Source organism: Phyllobates terribilis, unplaced genomic scaffold (genome assembly GCF_046119375.1).
Source record: "Phyllobates terribilis strain yellow unplaced genomic scaffold, ASM4611937v1 Scaffold_1__5_contigs__length_1240528914, whole genome shotgun sequence".
NCBI classification, from domain to species: domain Eukaryota; kingdom Metazoa; phylum Chordata; class Amphibia; order Anura; family Dendrobatidae; genus Phyllobates; species Phyllobates terribilis.
In genome coordinates this window covers 853,973,374-853,994,156 of record NW_027362761.1, presented here as the reverse complement: position 1 = coordinate 853,994,156, position 20,783 = coordinate 853,973,374, and the positions used below count along the sequence as shown (strand labels likewise).

The 20,783-nt window shown below is 41.4% G+C and overlaps 1 protein-coding gene across 1 annotated transcript in view; it reads left to right on the top strand.

The window, feature by feature from the left end:
* Positions 1 to 20,783, top strand: part of STPG2 (sperm tail PG-rich repeat containing 2) — a 1,485,896-nt gene that overhangs the window by 752,546 nt on the left and 712,567 nt on the right. The window contains exon 12 of the mRNA XM_073638559.1: positions 5,257 to 5,422. Coding sequence (XP_073494660.1) covers positions 5,257 to 5,422 — 166 coding nt within the window. The remainder of the gene's footprint in view (positions 1 to 5,256; positions 5,423 to 20,783) is intronic.

Sequence of the window (20,783 nt, the reverse complement as noted above, 5' to 3'; positions counted from 1 at the left end):
GCCTCCTGTGACCCCGCTCCACTGCCGCCGCTTCCCCCAGTAAGCTACATTCGACTTTAAGATGCACCCCCATTTTCCTCCCAAATTTGGGGGGGAAAAGTGTGTGAAAAATACAGTATTCTAAATTGTGATACAGAAATCCACAGATTAATTAGACTTTGCCATGTATGTAAGACTTCAGTCACCTTCAAAATGGTTGTGAATTGTGAATGTTATTCTTCCTGAAAATAACTGGAAAACAATTTTTCATCAATGATTCGATCCAGGAGGATCTTTATTAAGGTTTATTTTTGTATACAGATTGGTAAGCAAGCAGCATGTGTTTGCAGAGTTAAGTCATGCTTTCCACAAGAAACCAACTTTGTACATTAGCACGCACTTACTAGATTACAATTCTTCATTGTAAGCGAGATTCTGGAAAGTCATATATTGTATCTAGGTTTTAATGCTCTATCCTGATCTGGCCAGAAACTGTTAAAGTCTCCCATAAACACCCAAATTGGGATACTATTTCACAAACCATATCCCTTTGAGGTACATTTGCATGGACAACCCTCTAAATAGCAACACAGGAGGGTTTCATGTTATGATATGAGGTTTGTTGGGCAATTACCCCAAAGTGGCAAAAATTACATGTCTTTTAGATGAATAGGATTTTCTGAGTCTAGAATATTGATGGCCTATTTGCGCAGTGTACTTAGTAAACAATGAAGATGTCACAGAACCTTTAGTCAAATGTTCGGTGGAGGTGCTGTGAGTTATACCCCTCAGGATAGACCATCAAAATTTTAGTTCTGGATGTGTACCCCCTGCTTATCATTGTACATGAATTCAACAGACTATGTTATAACATGTTATTAACTAATTTTTTGTGCAAGTCGGTAAAATAGTCCAGCAGACTATTGTAATTATATTATGCTACCCTTAAATAGTCAAGGTTTTAGTGTGGCACAACTTTGTTAGCATGTATTGAGGTTAGGGACATTTTCCAATTCGTGAAATGATATAGAGCAATTCCCCCTCACAGTGTCACTACATAATGGTGCACAACATGCCAATGGGTTTATATTGTGAGTCCATACATATTTATTTTATTCACTTATATAACACCATTATTTCCACAGCGCTTTACAGACATTATCGCCGCTGTCCCCATTGGGGCTCACAATCTAGATTCCCTATCAGTATGTCTTTGTAGTGTGGGAGGAAACCAGAGAACCCAGAGGAAACCCATGCAAACACGGGGAGAGCATACAAACTCCTTGCAGATGTTGTCCTTGGTAGGATTTGTACCCACGACCCCAGTGCTGCAAGACTGCAGTACTAACCACTGAACCACCTTGAATGTCTGTGGATATGACACCTCCATGTGCATGGCTATCTGAAAACCAAGTATGAGAGCATTAGATGCATAATATTGTTGTCTTTGTCAACTTTAACAAATTTTTCCCAAAAATTTGATTTACAGCTAATCGACTTTGCAAACTTAAATCATGCTTTCCACAAGAAACCAACTTTGTAGATTAGTTGTTAGTGATACAATGTGCATCACTAACACACTTTTTTCATTTAAATTGGTGTTAATATAATGAGTATACAGCACTTTATATACTTATATCACACCTGCTCGTTCAGTTTTAGGGATGTGATCCTAACATTCATTCAGGGTTGGTGCCGCCCACGCATTAGAATTCTTCTCCCGGAACGCGCTGTAAGTATGGGGCGCTTTGCACAGTATGACTTGGCCAGCCAGCAAAGCTTGCAGCGCTAGGAGCCGCGCATGCGCTGTGACGAGCGGCTCCCCGAGCGTCCGAATTGAGACTGTGTAGTTCCGGCCGTACACAGTGAAGCTGGGAACTACACATCTTCACTGCGCACGCGCGGGGAGCCGCTCTTCACAGTGAATGCGCGGCTCCCAGCGCTGCAAGCTTTGTTGGCTGGCCAGGTCATACTGCGCAAACGCCCCATATTTACAGCACGTTCACGGAGAAGAATTCAAATGCGTGGACGACGCCAACCCTGACTGAATGCGAAGATCACACACCTATGACTGAACGAGCAGGTAAGATATAAGTGCATAAAGTGCTGTATACTCATTATATTACCACCAATTTAAATGATAAAAGCATGCTAGTGATGCACATTGTTTCACTAACAACGCAATGGGGGCAGTTTACAAAGTAGACAGGACATGACAGGTTCCCTTAAAGCAATGAAATAAAAAACAAAACACTGGAGTGGTGCTTTAACAAAATTCAGCCCCCAATCCCCAAAAAGGACATAACAAAAAATGCTAGGCACGTACAGTGGTGCTTGATAGATTGTGAACCTTTCCGAATTTTCCATATTTCTGCATAAATTTGATCTAAAATTACATCAGATTTTCATATAACTCCTAAAAGTAGATAAAGAGAACACATTCAAACAAATTAATTAAGAATATTAGACCTAACATAACATTTTTTGAATGAGGAAAGTTATCCGATATCACATGTCTTTAAGTGGCAAAAGTATGTGCTGGTATAATTGTTAATTTGTCCTGCATATCGAAAGGAGATATTTTAACCCATTACTTTCTCTCATGAACTGTTCTCTTCAGATCCTTAAACAACATTTTTAAAGGATACCTGCTTGGACATTGAATTAGCAATTCCAAAACATTTTCTTTCTTCTTCTTTAACCACTCCTTTGTAGAACGACTTGAATGGTTTAGGTCATTATCTTAATGCATGACTCATGAGATTTAGATCATTGTTTTAGAATTTACTGGTATAATTCAGAATTAATTTTTCAGCAATGATGGCAAGCCATCCTGGTCCAGATGCTTCAAAACAGGCCCAAACTATGATACTAGCACCACCATGTTTCATAGACTGTAGGAGATTTCTATGCTGTAATGCAGTGTTTTTCTTTCTCCAAATATAATTATTCTCATTTAAACCAAAAAGCTGTTTTATTCACAAAACATTGTTCCAATAGAATTGGCTTGTCCAGGTGATATGTACCAAACTGCAGTTGGATAACAATGTTCTTTTCTGGAGAGATGTGGCTTTCAAGTTGTAATCTTGCCATTCACACCATTGTTGTTTGGTGCCCTTGTGATGGTGGATTCCTTTAGATAAATAGCAGCTAATGTGAGAGTAACCTTTAGTTGTTTAGAGCTTATTTTGAGTTACTTTGTGATTTTGCAGGCAATTATGCATGTCTTGCTCTTGGCGTGATCTTTGTTTTACTATGGTAGGGAGAACAACAATGGTCTTGAATTTCCTACATTCGTACACAATCTGACTATGAATTGGTGGAGTTCAAACTCCTTGTAAATGGGTTTTATAAACTTTTCAAGCCTGATTAACATAAACAATTCGTTTTCTGAGGTCCTCAGAAATCTTCGGTGTTCATACCATGCTACACTTTCACAGAGATGTGTTGTGAAATCAAACTTTAATAGATCTTTTAATAAACTAGGTTCCCCACTCACTCCTGATTGTCATTCCATTGATTGAAAACACCACTCTAATTATATCTTCAAATTAGCTGCTAATCCTAAAGGTTTACATAGTCTTTCCTCTCACAGATATGTGATATTGAATCATTTTCCTCATTTAAAAAATGAAATAGTGTAATATTTTTAGTGTAATATTTTTGTCTAATTTGTTTTATTTTCTTTTCTTTAGTTTAAGGACTTTTGTGAAAACCTTATATCTATAAAATCTTATATAGTTTTAGGTCAAATGTCGGCAGAAATATTGATAATTCTACACCATTGTAGACACACTTACAGAAAGTAAAATATGATAGCTGTTTACAGTATAGGTGAGGCTTATATATTTGTTATATTTGACTAGTAAAACAGGTATACAAAATATACATGCACGGTTAAATGCCTAGATTTTTTTCTAAAATTATTGTATATAAATTTTAAATCCCCTTCTCAAAAAGCACTTAACAAGAAATTCAAGGTAGGAACCCATTCAAAAAGTTAGACTGCTATATTGCAGTTCAGCATAAGGATGAAAAATTTGTTTTTCTAGTAAAACAGTGGGGAAACTGATTGGTGACATATATACTTTGTGAGTTCGTAGTCAAATGTCTGGATTTTAAGGAATTTTCTTTTGTGTTTTAAAAAAATATTCATCATTTCATAAAAAGGGTTGCTCTAGAAGTGCAAAAACTAAGTACAGTCGCTTGTGACACCTTCTCTGACTGATACTGATTTCAGATTATTTTTCTGCAAAAACTATTTTGCTGTCTTGCTGTTGCTTCCTAGTGCTTTAAGAATGAAAAAAAAATGTGTATTTTAAATGCAGCAGGACAGATGCCAGCTACGCCATATTACTTATCCGTCCCACTGAGTCCCAGCATTGCTGCTGGCATTTCTCCCATCTCTCTCGTCCTCTTTCAATTGAATCCCTGTTTTATTTACAGAGTATTACGCTCATATTTTTCACTGATGCAATTGTACAGCACATTACTGTCTAAAGTGTTTTTCTAATGTTTTAGGGTGTTCTCTTTACTGCTGAGCAGTGAGTGCTGACATCTTCTCTTTATTCTGAATCACCCTAAATTGGCAGCCGCACTCGCTGCCTTAGTTTTTATCCATGCTCTGATAGTATCTCCTAATTGGCTGTGCAATACCATGTGATGTGATATCTGAAAAGAATTATGGGAAAGTCCATAAGGCTGCACCTGAGGTCATGTGACCATTTAGTTCACCAGGACCTGTTAATTTCCTAGGATTCAACATAAATTTGATTCCCATCGAAACAATTCACTCGTCTCGAGAGCCTTATTAATGTATTGTAATGAAGATAATAATGTCTTGTGGAAACTGCTTTATTTCATACTGTGAACAAATTGAGTATGTGTGTCATATATTCACTGAGTAATGGCATCCTATAATGTAACCTCTTAGTCATTAAGCAAAGTGTGACAACTCATATAGTATTTTCAATCATTAAGGTCAAAACTAAAACATTTCCTATATGATTATTAAGAATTATGTCGGAATACTGGCACTGTGTCATGAAATATCCAGATTAGATTTGATGTCATTCAGGATTCCAGGCAATGACTGTTTTATACATAATTTAAGACTTTTGGCCTTTTATTCTGGTTAAACACTAAACACTGAAAAAAGACCAACTAAAATATATAGGGTTAAAGAAACCATTATCTTAATGTTTTAAGCTTTGCGGAAATATTTCCTATTGATTTTTATTTAAATTGGAATTGTAATGTGTATTATTTGTACTTTAGGATATACCACCGCCTGGCTCTTATAATGTATCTGAATCCTATGAAAAACTTCATGGTAAATCGAGCTACAGTCCACCGAGGACCTTCCAAGCTAAAAGAAAACAAGCTTCTTTCTTAAGCTTGGTCCCAAGAAATTTCACCCCTCAGAATGATTTTCAGGTGCCAGGTAAGACATTTTATTTCCCGTGTACTAGTACATACAGTAGTACATGCTAAGACGTTTTTTTCCTGTGTTCAAGTGCATGCTTTTGAGAAGATCTAGTTTCACTGTTCATGAAAAAAAGGTTTATATATGTAGAATTTGTTGTGTCATATTTGCATGAGGACTCATATACATGGCGTGAAGATGCTATCAAATCTCACATGTATAACCCTTGTTTAAAATGTGAAGGGTGTCATGTGGTAGTTAAAGCCACGGCCCCACTATCAGTATTCGGTCAGTATTTTTTCTCTGGAGTGGGAGCCAAAACGAGGAGTGGGTGATAAATGCAGAATTGGTGACTTGTTTCTATTATACCTTTTCTCTGATTGTTCCTCACCTGGTTTTGGCTCCCACTCCTGATAAAAAATACTGACCGCATACTGACCAAATACTGATAGTGGGGCCGTGGCCTAAGACTGACAACAATTCCACTTGGACAGTTAACGTATATTTACAAAATTTAGGGAGGTTTTCTTCTGACTAGTGAAATCAAATAAAAATCATGCAAACGCATCGTTGTAGCAATTACCAAAGTTTCCAGCCTGGGCCTTTATATGAATAATATGCAACAAGTTTCACTATGAAACTTACTTAATACGATTGCGTCCAATGACAAATGTTTATTTTTCATTACTAGGAAGAATGTAATGACCTATTGGTAGCCTGATATTAATCTATTTGCATATACACACGTGGTCAAAATTGTTGGTACCCCTCGTTCAATGAAAGAAAAACCCACAATGGTCACAGAAATAACTTGAATCTGACAAAAGTAATAATAAATTAAAAATCTATGAAAATGAACAAATGAAAGTCAGACATTGCTTTTCTGCTTCCACAGAATTAAAAAAAAAAATTAAACTCATGAAATAGGCTTGGACAGAAATGATAGTACTCCTGAAAATAATGTGACAAAAGGGACATGTTAAATCAAGTTGTGTCCACTAATTAGCATCACAGGTGTCTACAATCTTGTAATCAGTCAGTGGGCCTGTATATAGGGCTACAGATACTCACTGTGCTGTTTGGTGACATGGTGTGTACCACACTCAACATGGACCAGAGGAAGCAAAGGAAAGAGTTGTCTCAGGAGATTAGAAAGAAAATTATAGACAAACATGTTAAAGGTAAAGGTTATAAGACCATATCCAAGCAGCTTGATGTTCCTGTGACTAAAGTTGCATATATTATTCAGAAATGTAAGATCCATGGGACTGTAGCCAACCTCCCTGGACGTGGCCACAGGAGGAAAATTGATGACAAATCAAAGAGACGGATAATATGAATGGTAACAAAAGAGTCCAGGAAAACTTCTAAAGAGATTAAAGGTGAACTTCAAGCTCAAGGAACTTCAGTGTCACATCGCACCATCCGTCGTTGTTTGATTCAAAGTGGACTTCATGGGAGACGACCAAGGAGAACACCATTGTTGAAAAAAAATCATAAAAAAGCCAGACTGGAATTTGCCAAACTACATGTTGACAAGCCCCAAAGCTTCTGGGAGAATGTCCTATGGACAGATGAGACAAAAATGGAAGTTTTTGGCAAGACACATCAGCTCTATGTTCACAGTCGGAAAAATAAAGCATATCAAGAAAAGAACACTGTCCCTACTGTGAAACATGGAGGAGGCTCTGTTATGTTCTGGGGCTGCTTTGCATCTGGCACAGGGTGTCTTGAATCTGTGCAGGGTACAATGAAATCTCAAGACTATCAAGGGATTCTAGAGAGAAATGTGCTGCCCAGTGTCAGAAAGCTTGGTCTCAGTTGCAGGTCATGGGTCTTGCAACAGGATAATGAAACAAAACACACCCAAGAATGGCTAAGAGGAAAACTTTGGACTATTCTGAAGTGGCCTTGTATGAGCCCTGACCTAAATCCTATTGAGCATCTTTGGATTGAGCTGAAACATGCCGTCTGGAAGAGGCAGCCTTCAAACACGAGACAACTGGAGCAGTTTGCCCATGAGGAGTGGGCCAAAATACCCGTCGAGAGGTGGAGAAGTCTCATTGACAGTTACAGGAATGGTTTGATTGCAGTGATTGCCTCAAAAGGCTGTTCAACAAAATATTAAGTTAAGAAGAACCATCATTTCTGTCCAAGTCTATTTTATGAGTTTAATTTTTTTAAAAATTCTGTGGAAGCAGAAAAGCAATGTCTGACTTTCATTTGTTCATTTTCATAGATTTTTAATTTATTATTACTTTTGTCAGATTCAAGTTATTTCTCTGACCACTGTGGGTTTTTCTTTCATTAAACGAGGGGTACCAACAATTTTGACCACGTGTGTATGCATAATGAATACAATGCTTGTTTTAAATGGGGTGTACCATCATGGCAACCATTATCAATGTGCTGAGATTGGGCATATGGATATAATTAAGTGTGATCTGCCCAGTACACCCCTTTATTTGTTAATGAGCAGAACTGCTGTAAAGAGGAGTTTTAGCTCAGTAGCCATTGGCCAGCTCATTTATAATAGGCTTTTATTGCATGAACATGCGAGCCTCTTCCCCACGGTTTCATGTAGCGAATCATTGTTATCGGGGTAGGTACTGAACAAAATGGAGTTGTCCTGTTGATACAACCACTTTAAAGAGTGTCTTTTTTCCATATATTGTTAAAATCATTGCTCTATTGCAATATATTCTGATGAGAGGATTACATTAAATCAGATTTTGTTTTAAAGCTTATATTGAGCTGTTTGTGTCAGCTAGTCATTGAATCTAAGGGACCATTTACACATACTGACCGGTGGCACAAGAGGACCTTTACTGATCAGCTGTTTACACCAAAGGCAGACCAAAGTAAATGATGTGCACTGAGTAATAAATGCTGTAATAAATTGCTCAGTGCCCATAGGTTGCTATGGTAGTGCGAGTCCTGCTGATGTACTGCTGAGAGCGGTGATCTTTGATGCTGTGCAAATGATCATTTCACCTGATGAACGAACGTTTTGCTCATTCATCAGATGATTAGCAGCCTGTTTACACTAAAAGATTATTGTGAAACCTGTGTTTTTAAGAATGCTGGCTCACGGTTATCTTTCAATGTAAATGCAGCTTTAGTCTAAAGCTGTGTGCCCACGATGCAAAAACTCTGCAGAAACGCTTAAAAAACGCATGGTAGAAGGTCTGCCATGTTCCCCAATGATAATCCGCATGTGCTGTGCACATGCTGCGGAAATTTCCGCTGCGGATTATCATTGCGGAAAAAAACGCAGCACTACCAATTATTTTGCGGAAGTGCTGCGTTTTCGCCGCCATTGACTTTCATTAGACCGCATGGATTACGCATCACTGGATCTGTACATGCGGAATCCATGCGTTTCAATGTGCGGATGGTACCCGGGTGTGGAGGACAGGAGACTCTCCTCCGGACCCGGGTACCATAGAACCTGTAAAAAAAAGAATAAAATAAAAAATAAATATTATATTTACCTTCTGACAGCCCCCGGTCTCCTTGTCTTCGCTTGCCAGCAGATCGCGGTGGACTCAAGGACCTGCGCTGATGTCATTTAGTCATGTGACGGGTCACGCGACGCTGATGTCGGCAGGTCCTTCAGTGCACCGTGAGCTGCCGGCAAGCCAGGATGAAGCAAATAAAGACTCCGGGGGCCATCGGAAGGTAAGTATAGATTTATTTTTTCTTTTTTGACATTCTTTGGGGTCACACTATATAAATCCATGCCGGTTGCATGGATTTATATAGTGTGACCGAGTTGTCAAGCACTTTCCAAGTGATGCTAAAATTGCTTGGAAAGCGCTTGACAACCCGCATGCGGAAATGCATGTGAAGAACGCTTCACTTCCGCATGTCCCTGGCAGGAAAACGCATGTACAATCCGCATGTACAATCCGCATGTACAATCCGCATGTACAATCAGCATGTACAATCTGCATGTACAATCCGCATGCGTTTTTTCTGCCAGGGAGATGCAGAAACGCTCAGGAAAAAATCCAGAGCATTTCCGCATCATGGGAACATAGCCCAAGGCTATGTTCACACATCATGTTTTTTTTTTTTTCTGCAGAAAAACTGCAGCAAAACCTGATCTCTTGCCAGGAGGTTGTTCAGAATTTTTCTTGCTTTTTTGCTTGTTTTTGTGCTGCTTTTTTGGTGTGTTTTTTCAGCGTTTTTTTCATTGTCCTTTTGTACCTTTTATGCATGTACATAAAGTTCAGTGAAAAAAAAATCTCATTCTGGTTTTGGCACAAAAAACGCTGAAAAATTTGACACCTGCGTTTTTGGTGCATTTTTTAACCACCCATTACTTCCAATGGGTGAAAAAACACTGAAAGAAGTGACGTGCTCTATTCTGTAAAAAAAACATGTAAAGCACAAAATCCTGAAAAAAAAAAAACCATGATGTGTGTATGAGATTTTTGGACTCTCATAGACTTTGCTGGTACTGTAAAATGCAGTTGAAAATTTGCAGAAAAAAACGCATCAAAAAACCATGATGTGTGAACATAGCCTAAAGCTTCATTGGCGACTTTCACAAATCACATTGACTATTATACGGATGTAAACATGAGGTCACAGGACAGGTCAATCAGCTGTTAGCCTGTAAAGAAAGCTGCTAAGTTATATATTCTACAAGGGCAGAGTCCATAAAGATTTGTAAGATTTGTATTTTTTTTTTTTAATGTACAGATGGAATTTCGGAGGATCACAGCGGGAGTTAGGCCTCATTCAGATTTCTATTTTTCGACTTCCTGTAATAGTCTATGGGGCCATGCACATGTTTGCGATATTTTGAGGAATGAGAGAAATTTTTCTCTGAGACATTTCCGATTTTGATCCTAGGGTCGGATCTTAATCGGCAATGCAAGCATGTGGGTTCATAAAAGAATCGGACTGCACTTGGATGCCATCTGAGTGCAGTCCGATTTTAATGGACTTTCAGAAAGGAGAAAGTGGAGAAACTATTTTTTTTCTCCACATGTGAGAAAAACTGATGACACTCTGACCACACAGTTTTCTCAAGCGTAAAAAAAAGAAGCATCTGAATGAGGCCTTATATGAAGTAAAAAGCCTCTTTAAAGTGCACTATTCTGTATACATTATATAATGCAACATGATAAGGAGCATGCTCTTTATGACAGATGCAGATAAGTTTGACGACTGTTTTTTACCAGGCATACTCATGTATAATTTTAATTGGTAATGTTGACAGTCATACTAGAGCTCTTGTGCGGAGCTTGTAGCAAAAATTGAATGTAGTGGATATGAATTTTTATTCTGAAATAAGCAATCTGTGGTTTATGGTTGTGAGCAGATTCTCTGTAGGGAAAGTAAACATTTCAGCTTACCAATAATGCTTTTCTTTATTAGTCAGCTTCTTCATTATTTGCTAATTTGACTTCATTGTCATTTCTTTCTAGAAGGGGTTTTCTGTTTATTCTCCTTAGAATAGACATTGTTTCAGATGAGTAGATTGGCTAATTAGAGAATAGGAGCTGATCTGCAGTACTCGGCAGCAGTGACTACACATTAACGGAAGCTGCACTGTGCAATGTGTACATCCAGCCACTGCTGGAGCTAATAACTAGTGATGAGTGGACCCATGGAAGTTCGGGTTCTAGTACCCAACCCAAACTTTATTCCAAACTCTACCCGAACTTGAACCAGAACCCCATTGAACTCAATGAGGACTGGACTTTTGAGCTGGGTCCCCATTCTCTCTCTCTGCATTGGATTTCCCCCGGAACTTCGAACATTGCAACGGACTTCCCCCTGAACTCCGAACATTGCAACGGACTTCCCCCAGAACTCCGAACATTGCAACGGACTTCCCCCAGAACTCCGAACATTGCAACGGACTTCCCTCAGAACTCCGAACATTGCAACGGACTTTCCCCAGAACTCTGAACATTGCAACGGACTTCCCCCAGAACTCCGAACATTGCAACGGACTTCCCCCAGAACTCCGAACATTGCAACGGACTTCCCCCAGAACTCCGAGCATTGCAACGGACTTCCCCCAGAACTCTGAACATTGCAACGGACTTCCTGGTGTAGTCAGTGTTTGGTGTTTTTCACTGGACATTAAATGTCCGGATCGAACCCCGAATGATTAAGTTTGTGTGCGCTCATCTCTATTAATATATTAATAATAGTAAAATGGTTGGGTGCTGGATGACTTTTAAATAGGCCATAAACAACCCCTTTAAAGATAGTCACCAATAGTGTTGAGCGATACCTTCCGATATCAGGAAATATCGTATCGGATTGGATCGGGCCGATACCCAAAAAGTATTGGATATCGCCGATTCCGATACCGGAAACCAATGCAAGTCAATGGGACACAAATATCGGAATGAAAATAAACCCTTTCTTTCCTTGTAGGTTAATTCTACATGAAGTAAAACAACTAAGAATAATGTAGAATGACATGAAAAGCCGGCAATTCATCAGCGGCATACACCGGTACCCGACAATTTACAACAGAAAGAATAGAGCTTCACACATAGATTAGATAGATAGAAACATGTCAGTCACATATATATGAAGTACAGTGACAGTGTTGCTTACTGTACTTGTCATTTAGTGTAAAGGATTTATTAAAAAAAATATTAGTGTTTTCGTGCACCGTCTCTTTAAAAAAGCCAGCCGGCAATTCAGCATCTGTACCCGACAATTTATAACAGAAAGAATAGAGCTTCACACATAGATTAGATAGATAGAAACATGTCAGCCACATATATAAGAAGTACAGTGACAGTGTTGCTTACTGTACTTGTCATTTAGTGTAAAGGATTTATTTAAAAAAATAATAGTGTTTTCATGCACTGTCTCTTTAAGAAAGCCGGCCGGCAATTCAGCATCTGTACCCGACAATTTAGAATAGAAGGAATAGAGAATCACACATAGATTAGATAGATAGAAACATGTCAGTCACATATATATGAAGTACAGTGACAGTGTTGCTTACTGTACTTGTCATTTAGTGTTAAAATAAAGGATTTATTTAAAAAAAAATTGGCGTGGGGTTCCCCTTAATTTTAGTCTCTAGCGGAGGTTAAGCAGACAGCTGGGGCAAATGTTTGAAGCCTGGGAAGGGGGTAATACCCACGGAGCTTCCCAGGCTACTAATATCAGCCCCCAGCTGAATACCTAGCCTTTACTAGCTATTAAAATGGGGGAACCCCCCCAAAAAAATGACGTGGGGTCCCCCCTAATTTAATAGCTAGCAAAGGCTAGGCAGACAGCTGGGGGCTGATATTAATAGCCCAGGAAGGGAGCCATGAATATTGGCCCCCTCCCAGGCTAGAAACACCAGCCGTCAGCCGCCCCAGAAATGGCGCATCCATAGGATGCGCCAATTCTGGCACTTAGCCTCGCTCTTCCACGCTGCCCTGGTGCGGTGGCAGGGGGTAATAGGGTTGGGGTTGATGTCAGCTTATAATGCCAGCTGACATCAAGCCCAGGTTAGTAATGGAGAGGCGTCTATAAGACACCCCCATTACTAACCCCATAGTCAAAGTTAAAAGAAAACACAAACACCCAGAATAAAGTCCTTTAATTGAAATAAAGACACAATTCTTTATTGTTCTAAATTAAACCATACTTACCATCACGCCCATTCCAGCTGAAGCCAACGATCTCCTGCAATAAAAGGAAAATAATAAAGCAACCTCATCCTTACCTTTCCATGGTTCCCACGACAGCTTCAGCTCTGCTACATCGAGATGACAGGCTGGACCGCAGCAGAACGCTGCCATCCAGCCTGTCATCCCGCAGACACTGAGAAGCGCAGGCATGCTTGCGCTCCTCAGTGTCTCTCTGTGACGTCATCCAGATGAGCCGAGTTCATGTCCAATGAACTCAGCTCACCTCATGCACGTCACTGACAGCGTGGGAAAATTCTCCTGCACTCAGCGCTTCAGCGTGAGAATTTTCCCACGCTGTCAGTGACATACATGAGGTGAGGTCATGACCAATGAACTCAGCTCACCTCATGCACGTCACTGACAGCGTGGGAAAATTCTCACGCTGAAGTGCTGAGTGCAGGAGAATTTTCCCACGCTGTCAGTGACGTGCATGAGGTGAGCTGAGTTCATTGGACATGACCTCGGCTCATCTGGATGCCGTCACAGCGAGACACTGAGGAGCGCAAGCATGCCTGCGCTTCTCAGTGTCTGCGGGATGACAGGCTGGATGGCAGCGTTCTGCTGCGGTCCAGCCTGTCATCTCGATGTAGCAGAGCTGAAGCTGTCCTGGGAACCATGGAAAGGTAAGGATGATGTTGCTTTATTATTTTCCTTTTATTGCAGGAGATCGTTGGCTTCAGCTGGAATGGGCGTGATGGTAAGTATGGTTTAATTTAGAACAATAAAGAATTGTGTCTTTATTTCAATTAAAGGACTTTTTTCTGGGTGTTTGTGTTTTTTTTAAATACTTTACTAGAAATTCATGGTGGTCATGTCTAATATTGGCGTGACCCCATGAATTTCGGGCTTAGGGCCAGCTGATAATGCCAAGCTGGCCTTAACCCCTTTATTACCCAGTGAGCCACCGCACCAGGGCCCTGGATGAGTTGGGTACAGCGCCAGAAGATGGCGCTTCTATGAACGCGCCATTTTCTGGGGCGGCTGCGGACTGCAATTTGCAGCGGGGGTGGCCCAGAAAGCTTGGGTCTCCCTGCGCTGCGGATTCCAGCCCCCAGTTGCCTTGTTGTACCTGCCTGGACACAAAAATAGGGCGAAGCCCCACGTATTTTTTTTTTTAATTATTTCATGAAATTCATGGAATAATTAAGAAAAAAAGGGCTTCCCTATATTGTTGTGTCCGGCTAGGTACAAATAGGCAGCTGGTGGTTGGGGGCAGCCCATTCCTGCCTGCTGTACCTGGCTGGACACAAATATAGGGCGACGCCCCACATAATTTTTTTTTAATTATTTCATGAATTTCCTGAAATAATTAAAAAAAAATTGACGTGGGGCTTTGCACTATATTTGGGTCCAGCCAGGTACAGCAGGCAGGAACGGGCTGCCCCCAACCACCAGCTGCCTATTTGTACCTGGTTGGACACAACAATATAGGGAAGCCCTTTTTTTCTTAATTATTCCATGAATTTCATGAAATAATTAAAAAAAAAAAAACGTGGAGCTTCTCCCTATTTTTGTGTCCAGCCAGGTACAACTAGGCAGCTGGGGGATGGAATCTGCAGCGCAGGGAGGCCCAAGCTTTCTGCCCCCCGCTGAAAATTGCAGTCCGCAGCCGCCCCGGAAAATGGCGCGTTCATAGATGCTGGATGCTGTACCTGGCTGGCATACAAAAATATGGCGAAGCCCACGTCAAAAGTTTTGGGAAAAATTAATTAAAAAATAAATAATAATTTAGGGACTGCATCTTTATAAACTCCTCAAATGTCATTTAGTTTTAAAATAATGGATTTATTTTAAAAAAAAATAGCGTGGGATCCCCCATAATTTTAGTCTCTAGCAGAGGTTAAGCAGACGGCTGGGGCAGATGTTTGAAGCCTGGGAAGGGGGTAAAACCCACGGAGCTTCCCAGGCTACTAATATCAGCCCCCAGCTGAATACCTAGCCTTTACTAGCTATTAAAATGGGGGACCCCCCCAAAAAAAATGACGTGGGGTCCCCCCTATTTTAATAGCTAGCAAAGGCTAGGCAGACAGCTGGGGGCTGATATTAATAGCCCAGGAAGGGTGCCATGAATATTGGCCCCCTCCCAGGCTAGAAACACCAGTCGTCAGCCGCCTCAGAAATGGCGCATCCATAGGATGCGCCAACTCTGGCACTTAGCCTCGCTCTTCCACGCTGCCCTGGTGCGGTGGCAGGGGGTAATAGTGGTGGGGTTCATGTCAGCGCCAGCTGCCATGAAGCCCAGGTTAGTAATGATGGGCGTCTATAAGACACCCCCATTACTAACCTACAAAGTGTTAAAAAGAAAAAACACACTACACCCAGAAAAAAATAATTTATTTGAAATAAAACACACAATTTTATTTAATTCTTAGTTTACTAAAAATAATAGTTACCTGTCCACGTTCCTGCGCTGATCTCCCATGCACAGCTGTCACATCTGGAGATGGTGACAGCTGTGCATGGCTGCTGTAAGCTCACGCTGCCGGGAACACGTCCGCTCCCGGCAGCGGGAGCCACTGACTGAGGTCACCGGAGTGCATTCAGGCAGCGCAGCTCCGGAGACCTCCTTTACGGCACTGCTGTACCGTGGGAATTTCTCACGATACAGCAGGGCCGTAAAGGAGCTAACCGGAGCAGCGCTGCCTGAACTCCGGTGAACCCTTACGGCCCCGTCATTCTAGCGGCGGCAGCGGTTCAGAGCGGTCACATTCTATGTGGCTGCTCTGAACTGGAGATCTTCGTGGGACACTCGTGGACTGCTACGGAGGGGTAAGGATAAGGTTGTGGTTTATTATTTTATATTTTATTACAGGAGATCGATGGCTTCGGGGAATTAGGTGTCTTGGTGAGTATAGGTGTAGTTTTTTATTTTTTACTTTATTTTAGGTGGCGATCGGCGGGGACAGGTAATGTATGAACTAATTTCTTTTAGGTAACCACTGGCCACCAATGACATGTATTTAACATTTATTGGGGACACAGTAGGGCAATTTAAATAGCAGGATCAGTCTGATGGGAACTACTGCTCCCATCGAGCTGATCCTGCTGGCAGGAGTGGACGGGGGACAGACATAGGCCGATGGGAGTAGTAGTGTCACATCGGCCTATGTCTGCCTGCACGCACACACACCGCACACACCCGCACACATCGCACAGACACCGCGCACACCCGCACAAACATCGCGCACACACCCCGCACACACACCCCGCACACACACTAATCATGACGGGCTGATGGTCTGGGAGGTGAGGCTGACCTGTGCGGCCGTGGGAAAGTTCATGTGAGTTCATGCAATGCAGTCAAGCATGAACTCACATGAACCCTCTGAGGGCAACGCGGCGACTTCAAATGAACAGCTGATCGGCATCAGCTGATACCTCAGCTGTTCATTTGAAATAACCGGCGGGAAAGCGCAGCACAGAACGGGAAAGCCGGCGGTGAAGTCTTTTCACTGCCGGCTTCCCCGCCCGGGTCCTTCACTCCCCGCTCCTTGGAGCTGCGCTCCCCGCCCGATCCTAACTTACGATCGGGATGGGAGGTGGCGAGGGGAGCGGAGGAACGGGGTGGGAGGCTGCGGGGAAGCAGTATGGGGCTGTGTGATTGTTTAAAAGCCGGCGGCTTTATACCGCCCGCCGGCTTTTAAACAATCAGGAGAATTCTCCCCCGCTGGGATGGCATTCTGATGACAGTCTGGATCGCGCTGCCATCCAACTTGTCATCCTTCACAGACACTGCAGAGAGCAGGCATTATGGGAACTTCCGATTCCGGTATCCGATATTGTAAAAGTATCGGAATTAAGTATCGGAATTCCGATACCGCGAATATCGGCCGATACCTGATATTACAGTATCGGAATGCTCAACACTAGTCACCAATTAAAACAAAATTAATTTTTTTTTCTAAGTGATGAAATATAGAGTTAACATTGTTCATCAGTTGCTTTTCTTAACAAAGCATTATTGTTCTATAACTTTGTACAGAACACTGCTTTTGACAAAAGGTACAAGTCTGACAGAATTCAAGTTCTCTGTTTGTGGTGTTTCAATATGTTTATCCACTTCAAGGACAAATTACTTTGCTTAATGTAATTCCCATTGTTTTGTGCATGTATCAGCCGTTTCCTTGAAGACATCAGTTTCAGAGAAGTTTTAAGATGCAAGCACTAAACCCAATGCCTTTATGAAAATAATCTTTTCTCTTGAATTTCTTTCCACAATCTTTGAGGCTTTTAACAAACAGCATCACTGCAGGGAACATTTCAAAGTGCATTTCTCGGGAAACCTTCTTTCCGAGTAATGTCCTTTTCCATACGCCAAGTCCAGTTTGTGTCATCTGCAGCAGAATTGCTTTCATACACACAGCGGTGGAATGAAGTAAAAACAACAGGTAGCTTATTTCATCTAAATTAGCCAAATTGTTAGAATTCAGGCATACGCTAGCTGAGATCTAAGCAAACAAATGTACGGTGTCATTTTAAATGATGAATCCAATTATATAATTTTCTGAAAAGACTATTGAATGTGTATTAATATCAAATTCTGAAGTATGTTATACACAAATACAGATCTACCCTGGAGACCTGCTGTATTTTTTCCTTTGTTACAAATACAACTAGGAAAACGGATTAGGCTTTGGGCTTACAAGTGAACATAGGAAAAGAAAACAAAAATCCCACAATGCAGGCTGTGTAAGGTAATACAAATCTACTCATACGCTGAGAAATGCATAGTTCATTGAAGAAGTCATGAGACACCATGCATGTATGGTAACTGTAGGCATGTTACACACCTGTTCCAGGTTTACCAGGCTCCGCTTCCTACCCCTGGGTCCGCTGCCCTCAGTTGTACTCCACGGCGAGTTTTACAAGTTGCCCGGATGGATCAATGTCATCAGCTCTCTAGACCTATTAAGACACAAATCTGTGTCTTGGGTTTAAGACTCTAGACCTCTATGTTTGGTGTGCTCCATCTTCTGTGCATACTGTACTTATACTAGCTTTCATTCCTGCTGGGTTCCATTTCATCCGGCCTACTGCTCCTGAGATTCCTGAATGTGTCAAATCCTTGCTACCCATGTGATTTTCTGCCTGCATCAATGCCCGGGTACATATGCCCACCCGAACCTGATGCTTGCAGGATCTTCCTCACCTGGTGAGCCTCCATAAAAAGCTGAGCACATAGAAGACAATTGGGTACAATGCTCTCAGAACCACACTGCTACTTACTTGTAGTGATTTATGGGGGTTATATCTGTCAAACGTTTACTAATAGGCATTGATAGAGGTTATATCCCAGTCATAAAACATCAATAACCTTAGTGAGTTAGCCCATGTAGCACCCAAATTATTTAATTCATATTTAATTATTTTTTATGACTTAATTATGGAGTAAACAATATTCCCCTTCTGTAGACTTTGAATATACCTGAAGTATTTGACCACCTCTATGTTTAAAAATAGAGTCACCCCCATTCTAGTGATCAGCAAAGTCCCAACAGTGGGACACCCAGTGGTCATACACTAAGCATCTATCATGTGTATAACTTATAGGATACTGGTAAACTAATATAGGAAAGTTCCTACATATGGTTTTAAAATTCTCCACTTTTGCTGGGACAAACCATTATTTCAGCCCAAATTCCTGTGTACCTGAAGTTCTTCTTCTTTAGAATTAATGAATTTATTTGGATGTCAAATATATTTTATTATTACACTGAAGTGATTTAGGGGCTGGTAGATTGGCTCATTTAATTAATTCAGCACCTTCTTTGTCTATAATTGTTATTGATGTGTCTTATAACTACACTGCTCAAAAAAATAAAGGGAACACTCAAATAACACATCCTAGATCTGAATGAATGAAATATTCTCATTGAATACTTTGTTCTGTACAAAGTTAAATGTGTTGACAACAAAATCACACAAAAATCATCAATGGAAATCAAATTTATTAACCAATGGAGGCCTGGATTTGGAGTCACCACCAAAATTAAAGTGGAAAAACACACTACAGGCTGATCCAACGTTGATGTAATGTCCTTAAAACAAGTCAAAATGAGGCTCAGTATTGTGTTTGGCCTCCAAGTGCCTGCATGACCTCCCTAAAACACCTAGGCATGCTCCTGATAAGGTTGCGGATGGTCTCCTGTGGGATCTCCTCCCAGACCTGGAATAAAGCATCTGCCAACTCCTGGACAGTCTGTGGTGCAACGTGACGGTCTGGGGAATGGGCGGGCCAGTCCATAGCTTCAATGTCTTCATCTTGCAGGAACTGCTGACACACTCCAGCCACATGAGGTCTGGCATTGTCCTGCATTAGGAGGAACCAAGGGCCAACCGCACCAGCATATGGTCTCACAAGGGGTCTGAGGATCTCATCTCGGTACCTAATGGCAGTCAGGCTACCTCTGGCGAGCACATGGAGGGCTGTGCGGCCCTCCAAAGAAATCCCACCCCACACCATTACTGACCCACTGCCTAACCGGTCATGCTGAAGGATATTGCAGGCAGAAGATCACTCTCCACGGCGTCTCCAGACTCTGTCACGTCTGTCACATGCGCTCAGTGTGAACCTGCTTTCATCTGTGAAGAGCACAGGGCGCCAGTGGCGACTTTGCCAATCCTGGTGTTCTGTGGCAAATGCCAAGCGTCCTGCACAGTGTTGGACTGTGAGCACAACCCCCATCTGTGGACGTTGGGCCCTCATACCACCCTCATGGAGTTGGTTTCTAACCGTTTGTGCAGACACATGCACATTTGTGGCCTGCTGGAGGTCATTTTGCAGGGCTCTGGCAGTGCTCCTCCTGTTCCTCCTTGCACAAAGGAGGAGATAGCGGTCCTGCTGTTGGGTTGTTGCTCTCCAATTGCTCCCTCCACATCTCCTGGTATCTGCTCCATGCTCTGGACACTGTGCTGACAGACACAGCTACCCTTCTTGCCACAGCTCGCACTGATGTGCCATCCTGGATGAACTGCACTACCTGAGCAACTTCTGTGGGTTGTACTGTAGACACCGCCTCATGCTACTGTACCTCTAGGGGTGAGAGCAATGGCAAAATGAAAAAGTGACCAAAACAACAGCCAAAAAGGATGAGAACAGAGAAATGGTCTGTGGTCACCACCTGCAGAACCACTCCTTTATAGGGGGTATCTTGCTAATTGCCTATCATTCTACCAGTTGTCTGTTCCATTTGCACAACAGCAGGAGATATTGATTCACAATCAGTGTTGCTTCATAACTGGACAGATAGATTTCACAGAAGTGTTAATGACTTGGAGTTACATTGTGTTGTTTAAGTGTTCCCTTTATTTTTTTGAGCAGTGTATATACAAATTGGTAAACATTGAACCAATGTCAACATAGGATTAAAGTACAATTATATTAGCAGAATGTATTCCTATTTAATCACTGTTTTAAATGATCATAGAAAGATGTTGGATGAAAATAAGTAAAAGGTCCCAGGCATAACTAGATTTAATAGATTTCTTGTCTACACCAGTTGGAGAAAATGGACTGTATTTCTTTTAAATCATGTATCTTGCCATATACAAGCTCTCCTATTGCCCTTTGATTCCTTAGAATTTGAAGTCTTTATATATTTTTCAACTTTAATAATAAGAGACATACTAGGGTGAAATTTATTAATATATTATGTCAGTCTTTATAAAAAGCAAGCTGGAGTAAAATGTGCAAAACTACCCTTGTGGCT